The sequence below is a fragment of the Xenopus laevis genome, chromosome 6S (genome assembly GCF_017654675.1).
Source record: "Xenopus laevis strain J_2021 chromosome 6S, Xenopus_laevis_v10.1, whole genome shotgun sequence".
In the NCBI taxonomy this organism is placed as follows: Eukaryota; Metazoa; Chordata; class Amphibia; order Anura; family Pipidae; genus Xenopus; species Xenopus laevis.
The window spans coordinates 27,227,452-27,237,451 of record NC_054382.1 but is presented as its reverse complement, the minus strand read 5'-3'; the positions used below and the strand labels follow the sequence as shown (position 1 = coordinate 27,237,451).

The 10,000-nt window shown below is 40.3% G+C and overlaps 1 protein-coding gene across 1 annotated transcript in view; it reads right to left on the bottom strand.

Moving 5' to 3' along the window:
- Positions 1–4,012: 4,012 nt before the first annotated feature.
- Positions 4,013–10,000, bottom strand: part of c1galt1.S (core 1 synthase, glycoprotein-N-acetylgalactosamine 3-beta-galactosyltransferase 1 S homeolog) — a 14,570-nt gene continuing 8,582 nt past the window's right edge. Inside the window, exons 2-3 of the mRNA XM_018269199.2 lie at positions 8,374–9,041; positions 4,013–4,349 (exon numbers count right to left, since the gene is read on the bottom strand). Of these exons, the coding sequence (XP_018124688.1) occupies positions 4,161–4,349; positions 8,374–9,041 (857 nt within the window). The 3' untranslated portion in view covers positions 4,013–4,160. The remainder of the gene's footprint in view (positions 4,350–8,373; positions 9,042–10,000) is intronic.

The following is a 10,000-nucleotide window of genomic DNA, read 5'->3' as shown; positions in this document are numbered from 1 at the left end:
AATATGAAAGGGGCCGCTATTACCTACAGAATTGTGCTTAGTAGAGGGGATTACTTATGCTTTTAGCAATTCTATACATGTCCTAGGTAATTTCTACCAGATGTGTAGCTTTACTTATGACCCTGTTTATTTACCTTCCACTCAAAAGCCTTCCATGAAATATAAATATCCATTCAACACAAGCTATTAACATATAGATTTCCTAGGATGCCCTAAAATGATTATATAGATATTGTATTCTAATGGCTGATGAGAGGAGCATTGGAATATCTGGGTCCCCAGGGTCTCCCCGTTATACATAAAGATAAAGACAGTGGTGTCTCTTCACTACCAATCAGAACCTGCAGCAATGTAAAGACTTTAGAGTTGCTGATAGTCCTGGCAATGGATCAGCACCTGGTTTTGGTTAATTTAGCAAACAAAGCATTTTTGAAAACCTCATACTCCCCCTCCCTCATAATATTTAAACATAAATCATATAAAGAAAAACAGTGGCTTGGCTATTGACATTTTTTGAAATACCTACATAAATCTGGAGCAGAATCATTTTTTAATGATTTATAATGAAAGCAGCCTGGTTGGACCAAGAACTTGCTGGGGACAGTATAATGGAAAAGAAATGGCATTTAAGATGTCACAATGTTATGCGCCACATTTTCAGCCGATACAACACTTATAAATGTAGAAGAGAGCTGGTAACGGCCCACGGTAGGGCTGCCAGCATATTTCAGCTCCTGCGTGGCCCACTAACAACTGCCAACATCCAACTAACAAATATAGGCCCTAAAGATATACGGGATAATGTAATTAAAGTCGCAAAGAGAAAAACATCTCGCAATGTAATATTGTTCCTTTAACTGTTATTGCATTGCAAATTTTATATTGCGCATTGCGAATTTTAATTGCACAACTCTTAAGAAGTGCTTGAAGGTGTCGTAACCTTTTGGAGCAAACATAACGACTTTTTCAGCAAGAAGTTTTATTACATTTACCGCGCATTAGCGCAAACTATAAAATTCGCAAACGGTCTTCCACTGTCGGAAGTGGTCGCTAAACAGTTTCCAGTATATTAAATTTGCGCATAGCAAAATTTGTTCACGCAAAAGGCATTGTGTTGCGAATAGTTTTTCTGTTACCGACTTTTATTACATTTCCCCAATAGAGTTCAACAACATCTGAAGAACCACAGAAGGTCTAACCCTGTTCTAGATCACTGCATGAATCTATAGCATAAGATTAGGGCTGCACGGGGGCCGAAATCAAAAATACGCGGTCTCATTTCAGCCCTACCGTGGGCATTAGCCTCCTTTCTCTTCCGCATTCAGAAGCATTGAACGTGAAGATTCAGCGGATTTCGGCAAAGAGCCGCAAGTCTCTGCATTTCTGTGGATTTTGGTTCAAAATGCAGAAACTTGCGGCTCTTTGCTGAAATCCTCTGAATCTTCATGTTCAACGCTTCTGAATGCGGAAGAAAGAGGATGCTACTGCCCACGGTAGGGCTGAAATCAGCCCAGCGTATTTCAAGTAACTGATTTCGGCCTTCGTGTGGCCATAGCCTAAACGAAACTTCTTTGAGAGGTATCGCTACTACGATTTATACATTCACACAGGCAACATTCCTCCTAACTGGCATTAGCCATATACTGCCAGCTGAAAGCTCATGAAAGACAAAAGGAACAACAATGTATACTGCGTAGCATCGGAGTGGTCATACATAGCACATTATATATATATATATATATATATATATATATATATATATATATATATAGAAAAGGAAGTGAGATCTGTATATTGCAGCAGTCAAAATTCTATATAAAGTTTCACTATGTAAAAATGCCCATTTGTGTTCGAACGACAGCAATATTATTTCCAGGCACCAGGAACAATAAATACAGAGATAGCATCTGAAATAAATTAATTTGCCACTGTTTAACCGCCAGCAAATGAACCTAACAGGATTAGGAGCAAAGCAAGAACACCAATGGAAATACACAGAATAGTCTTGAGATGAAATACGGAACCTGTGGTTCCCAAAGTGCCTTAAAATTCTCAACATCACCTGACAACCAATGGCTGAAAGTCTCTGAACTGCTTATTATTAAAGGAAAACTATACCCCCCAAACAATGTAGGTCTCTATAAAAAGATATTGCATAAAACAGCTCATATGTAAAATCCTGCTTCATTTAAATAAACCATTTTCATAACAATATACTTTTCTAGTAGTATGTACCATTGGGTAATCATAAATAGAAAATTTCCATTTTAAGAAATAAGGGCCGCCCCCTGGGATAGTAGGATTCACTGTACTCACAAACATACCAACAAACCATACATGTTAGGTCACATGAGCCAATTAACAGACAGAGTTGTGTCTTTTGCTTCAACACTTCTTCCTGTTACAGTTAGAGTTGAAGTATTTCTGGTCAGGTGATCTCTGAGACAGCACAGAGACCATCACGAAATGGTGGCTCAAGGCAAGAGATGTAAAAGGGCAATATTTACTTAAATATATATTCCAGTTTGATAAGATTCTTTAATATGCCACTTAATATGATATGAACTATCTGTTGCTTAAGTGTTCATTTTGGGGGTATAGTTTTCCTTTAAGTCTTCCATACCAGTAACGATATACCTGGCCTGGGTCAGACAACCACATGGTTCTGGTTGATTCCAGAGTTTGAGCGCTGAAGGGCTTCTGGTTGGATGACATGGAGAATGTATAATATGGTTGGTAGCAAACTGCAAGAAGAAAAGCTTAAATGGACCTTGGCCAGCTGGATTTTCTCCCCAAATCAATCATTATTTGATGCAGCCCATACAAATTGCCACTGGAAAGGAGATTGTGTTGGATTCATATAAGGGCAAGTAATCGATATGGGTAGCCTTTGCCTAAATAAGCCTGTAGTCGTGAAATGTAAAACTTCACTTCAATAACCGTTGCCCCACCCTAGAACAGGTATTAAAGAGAATGCTTGGGATCTGGGGTTTTCCCAAAAAAATAGATCTTTCTTTTCTGTTTCATTTTGGTGCCCAAGTGAGCACGTGTTGGTTCCACGTCGGAGTTCAGAGGAACACAACGCGTGGCACGCATAGTAGGAACTGCAGAACCAACACACTATTTAGCTCCTTTTAGGGAAGATACAAACTGATGGGGCCCCTCTGGCCAGTAAAGGTCAATGGGAAGTACAAAATACATATTATTCCACTGCAAGACCACCATTAGAAATCATGGGGCTCCATATTATTTAGTTAGCATACACCCCATGAGGCCCCAGTTACTATCACACTGCCCACATGGATGCCTAGATGGCAGACTATATTCTACACCTCACTATGCCCCATTATGCCCAGCAGGCAACAGCTGGAGGGTCACTACTTGGAGGAAGGATTTAGAAGGGTCCCTCAATGTTGGGCTGCAAGCTTCCTTCATTGCTTAGAGCCCACTTTTCACTTACTCTGGACTTACTCTAACACCCTAGGAATTCGCTTCCAAAGTGCTTTATCCAGGACACATAAGTACATTTCTGTGACTGGTGCTCGGATGTGTCTCCAACAGTATTCATTGTACTGACTCCAAGCCCTGCTTCCTATTGGCCCAGATATGAATGTGACTGTGCCACGGCAGTGCTCGCTAGCAGGAGGTAGCAAACAGAATATAACAACTAGGGATGCACTGAATACACTATCTGGGATTCGGCCGAATCCTTGTTGAAAGATTTGGCCGAATACCAAATTTGCATGTGCAAATTAGGGCCAGGAAAGGAAAAAGTGGAAAAAAAACCCTTATTTTGTGATGAAAAGTCAGGTGATTTCCCTACCCGTCCCTAATTTACATATGCAAATAAGGATTTGGTTTGGCCGAATCCGAATCCTGCTGAAAAAAAGCCAAATCCCGAACCGAATCCTGGATTAGATGCATCCCTAATAATAACACATTAATATATCATCTTCCTCAAGTGCAAATCAGATCAGGTTTTGCTGTGGTGAATAAATGCCATACCAGCATACAGACTGAATGTGTGATCATTCACAGAAAAAAAAACAACAAAACAGATGGAGAATGTAGAAAACATTAGCACTGTATGTTGCCCACCCTATAATAATAATAATAATAATCATAAAAAAGTCAGTGCACAAGGACGTATGATTCATATCTCATGCTGCCGCCTTGCCATCTTTAGCTTTATCTGTGTCTTCCTTCATGTTTTTCATAGTGGGGTCCGGACTGTACCTGTATTTGTATCCATACGGACGAAGGTGATGGACCAGATATTCTAACTGGTACATAGTTGTAGAATCCACATAGTGGAAAGAAACTGCAAGGTCGGAGCAGCATCCAGGGCCCTGAAGATACAAAACATAAAGCAAATTATAGAGGTAAATTACGGAGAGATCCTAAAAACACAATACAAAATCAAAATGTGTGTTTGTATCTGGGTCTGTGTGTTTAGCACTTCTATATAAATCTGTTCATGTGTTTTTGGCAGCCTGTGGCATTTCTTATTTCTTAGGTGGTTATAAATGACAGTTCCCAATCTGTCCCCATTACTGATGGGATTGGTGCCTATACCTGTGTGTTTCTGCACTGGTTAAGAAGAGTAATTGCAAATGTCTGTGTGTCAGTCCCTTATATGTCATGGAAATTGCTAGTGTAAAGAAGGCAATAGTGCAGCCTTTGTATAGACTACAAAATATAATGTAAAAAAGAAAATATCTATATATAATACATCTGCCTATACAATAAAGGCCCTGTCATATTATATATATTAATGGCTACTACCTGTAAGTGTCTGGAGTGAGAATTTCTTTCTTTCCTATGGCTACATTATACACCACTTGCTACTAGTTGTCTCGACTACGACAGGAATCATTTTCATTTTCGGTTTCACACACTTTTCTGGTTTGCTGGGGTGGGAAAACTTCGGAGAAGGGTTTTTTTTAAATCCCACAACAGCAACTTAAAGGGCTGGTTCACTTTAACTTTTAGTATGTTATAGAATGGTTGATTCTAAGCAACATTTCATTTGTTCATTAGGAATTCACTATTTTGGATTCGCCGAACCCCCAAATCCTTCCCGAAAGATTCGGCTGAATACTGAACCAAATCTGAATTTGCATATGCAAATTAGGGGTGGGAAGGGGAAAAAATGTTTTACTTCCTTGTTTTTTGAAAAAAAGTCACGCAATTTTCCTCTCTGACCCTAATTTAGATTTGAAAATTAGGATTCAGTTCGGCCAGGCAAAAGAATTCGGCCGAATCCAAATCCTGTTGAAAAAGGCATAATCCTGGATTCTGTGCATCCTCGATATTCAAACCTCGAAGTAAAATCCTTCGACTTTGAATATTGAAGTCGAAGGATTTACCGCATTTCGTTCGATCGAATCGAACGATTCGAAGGATTTTAATCCATCGATCGAACGATTTTCCTTCGATCAAAAAAAAAAAGCTTATGGGGACCTTCCCCATAGGCTAACATTGGTGCTCGGTAGGTTTTAGGTGGCGAAGTAGGTGGTTGAAGTTTTTTTTAAAGTGACAGTACTTCGACTATCTAATGGTCGAATAGTTGAACGATTTTTAGTTTGAATAGTTCGATTCGAAGTCGTAGGCGAAGTAACCAATTCGATGGTCGAAGTAGCCAAAAAAAAAAACTTTGAAATTCAAAGTATTTTTTATTCTAATCCTTCACTCGAGCTTAGTAGATGTGCCCCTTTGTCTTTATTATTTATTTTGTATAGTTTTTTAATTATTTGCCTTCTCCTTCTGACTCTTTCCAGCTTTCACTGACCCCATCTAAAAACAAATGCTACGTGGGGCTACACATTAATTGATATTGCTGCTTTTTATTACTCATATTTCTATTCAGGCCCTCTCCTATTTATCTTCCAGTCTCTTATTCAAATATATTTATGGTTGCTAGGCTCATTTGGACCCTAGCAATCAGATTTCTGAATCTGCAAACTGGAGAGCTGCTGGATAAAAATCTAAATAACTAAAAAAACAAAAAAAACACACAAATAATAAAAATAAAAAAATCAATTGCAAATTGTCTTAGATTATCACTCTCAACAGCACACTAAAGGTTAACTTAAAGGCGAACAACTCCTTTTAGCTTCTGCTGTTGGGTGTAAAACAGACCAGCAGTGCGTGCTCCTGTTACAAATGTATTGTTCTGGTAGTGTAAAACTGCCAGTACTATGAAAACTCATCCCAAGTGTTTAACACAATGATTGCAATAATGTATGTGCATTACTTTACTGCTATAGGCTTGGCATTTGCAAATCGCTGCTTCAGGCCTAGCAGATTTTTTAATGAACGCCATTCTTGTATGTAACCCTTGGCCAAAAAAAAGAAAAATAAAGTCATAAAAGTCTGAAAACCACTGATATACACTAGAAACTATAGTAAAACTTTTATAGTAAAATAAAAAAATTTTTTAAACAAGCAATAGCATAGAGAATGTGTGCAATGTAAGGAAATAAAAGTAAACATATGGTGCCACGTCTACTTATTGTTATCTAAATAGCTCTGGCTTAAGAATAAGGCGAGTCAGTCATCACACCTTGGAAGGACATCAGTTCTCAGGGGTGTAGCTACATAGTTTCTCTACATAATCAGCAGTAATCGCACAGAATTGGCGGAAATCAGCAGAACCTGTTGGTTGACTATTCAGCTGCAGCCGACCCCTTAATGCTTAGCAATACCCTCACAATAGTTCATTACACACGGCCGTTTGTGCGCTCCCCTGCGTTGTGCTTTCCTCCGTTCAGCCGCAGGGGAGCGCAGGAGAAGACGCACTGAATTATTGTCAATGGGGCTGTACTTACACAGAAGAATGTAAGCGCCAAACGCAGGTTGGGACGCAGCATGTTGCATTTCACCTGCGTTCGGCGCAGAAATCGCAAGGCAGGGGAGCGCACAAACAAAGCCTGTGTGTAAGAGCCCTAAGGGCTCTTACACACAGCCGTTTTTTGCTTGTGCTCCCTTGCGTTGCGCTTTCTTCCGTTCAGCCGCAGGGGAGCGTAGAAGTAGATGCAGTCAATTATTTTGAAGGGGCTGTACTCACACAGACGCATGTATGCACCGAACGCAGGTGAAATGCAACATGCTGCTTCCCAACCAGCGTTTGGCGCTTACATGCATCTGTGTGTTCAGCCCCCTTCAAAATAATTGACTGCGTCTACTCCTGCGCTCCCTGCGGCTGAACGAAAGAAATCGCAGGGGAGCTCAGGCAAAAACAGCCGTGTGTAAGAGCCCTTATAACTGAGTTTAAAGCGCACAGTATATTTTAAGAACATTCATTTCAATTTGAGCCTGTCCTCTTTTTCTCTTTGATAAAATATGTGGGAAAAAGTGATTGAGTTCTAGAGGCTTGCAGTTTCCAATCATATGAATAACCCGGGAGGAAAAAACGGATTTGTTTTCCTTAACATGTATAATAATAAAAGTACTTTTAGCCAACTGATCAAAAATTTAAAAGGGGAAGTTCACCATTAACTTCTTGTAGGTTATAGAGAGTCTGATTCTTATTTTGAATTGGACTTTATTTATTTAAGGGTAGGACTCCACGGACGATTTCCGTGTGATCCGACGCGCTGCGCAAAAACGCAGGTGTCACGTCGGATGCGTCAGAAATAAGTTAACTAATAGCATTGTCGGATGGTTTTGCAGCGTTGATCCGACGCAACACGACTGTCTGATGCAGACGCTGCTCGCTGCGTCTGCATCCGACAGTCGTGTCGGATCAACACTGCAACACCATCCAACATTTCCATCTCTTACCTTATTTCTGTTGCATCCGTCGTGACGCCTGCGTTTTTGCGTCCTACCCTTATGTTTAATGATTTCACTTCCTATTCTCTATTTCAGAATGTAGTTTAAAATGCTATCTGGTTGTTGGTGGTGGTCAAAAACTCTCCTGCAACCAAAAAGCTTATTTAGGCTTTCTCCTACCAATCTTTGATTTCTTTTTTTAACCCACTGCCTGGCTGCTATGGCAAGTAGGCCCCTAGCAATTTAGGGCCACCGAAAACGTTAAATTATTAACGGAGTAGGCGCAGAACAAAAAGTGAAAATGAAAAAAAACACAAAACAGAACATACAGGGTTACTCACTCTATTATATATACACTAGATACAAAAAAAAATAACTATTGAATATATATTTAAAGATAAGCTTCCCCTGTGGTCAAGTCATGTTATCAATAAACAATAACTAGCAAACATACAGTACATACCTTACTGACTACGGTCTTACTATATATACACCCTCATTAGCATGGTTATTCTTCATAAGCATGATGAAAATATAAATACTTCAATAAGTGTAAACATCAATAATATCACATGGATTCTCTGCTTTGTCTCTTACCTCCACTGCAGGATAATAGTTATAATTCCAGTACCAGAAAGTCTTGGGCAAGTAGCCCTGGATTAGGTGATGCTCTGGTACAAATGGATGGAATGTCTCTTTTCCGCTCGTATCTCTGGAATCCCCAGCTTTGACATTAATGTTCTCCATACATTTCCCTAAAGCAAGATCTTCCACAGAAGAGCTATGAGTACATTTTTCTTCCTTGAATGCATTCACGAACCTTTTCAAGGCCTCTTTACTCAACACATAACCGGCTCCCCCACTCATGTACCCTTGTTTTACATAGGGTTTAAAACGTCTCCCAAAGTAAATTGGGTCATTGGGATCATGCTTGGATAAAAGCCACCTGAGGTTATCTAACACCACGTACGTATCATCGTCAGCTTTCATAAACCAGTCTGCTTCCTCCAGATGATGGTCATAAACATACTGAAAGGCTTTAATGGTTTTCCAGTAGAGCTGGTCTCTGCCCTCCTTTGTGTCTAAGCCCACGGTAGGGAACTCTTTGTTCTCTTCAGAGCTCATGTATAACACTCTGTTGCACCTCTGGGCCCAGGTGGCTTTAACATGTTTTGTCTTCTTTTCCAGGTTTTGGGGGCCGGTCATTACCCAACACAAGATTTTCACTTTGCTATAAAGCTCATCAGCCACATGCTTGTCCTCATCTGTCAATGAAAAATATTGAAAATATAAGAATTGCTTTGCAAACCAATGCGGACTACTCAGCTGATGTGCTAGAATGTGTTGTGAGTAACATTCTCATAAAAAATAACCATAGGCCATTAAAGGAGAAGGAATACCATTTTACACTTGGGGTGCCAAAAGATAGGCACCCCCAAGTGACTACTTCTACTTACCCGACAACCTGGGCCGGTGCTCCTATCAGTAGAAAACCGCACCGGGGTTCATCTGGGGGATCAAGAATGTTCCTCTTCCTGCTTCTTCGGTTTTCAAAGTTCCCGTGGCAGACGCATACGCAATAGAGCGAAATAGACAGCTTTTTCATTAAAGTTCAGCTTTTCGCTCTACTGCGCATGCACAGCCGCGAGAAGACCTGAAGGAACAGGAAGATGATTGCTACGTGGTGCTCGCTAGAAGAACCCAGTTTTCTGCTGATAGGAGCACCAGCCAGGTTTGTGAGGCAAGTAAATGTAGTCACTTGGGGGTGCCTAACCCCAAGTGTAAAATGGTATCCCTTCTCCTTTAAAGTGCACTGGTAAAAAATACATGGAGGATCAGTATAGTACTGGAAGGGAGGGGATGGTCTATAACATATGCACTTCTGGAGCAATATAGAGGGTAGACACGTACAATATATTTCTGGGGCACTATGTAAGGAGCAAGATCTATCCTACACCCAACTCTATATGCCTGTAACTTTGCAGCAGTTAGAATTTTCTGCAGTATATCTTTCTAGGTGTCGCCCTAGTATTCCAATCTAGAGTGTGTGCCAGTGGCATAAGTGCACAGCTTGATGCCACCAATGAAGAGCACACTGGATAGTGGGATGCCTTGGGTGTGGAATCTCGGTAAAAATCCAATTTCTTCAGCATGACAACAGTTCTGCTTTCTTATCAGAGACATTTCCTCCAAACAACTTATCCTCTGGCTGTGCTACTGAAAT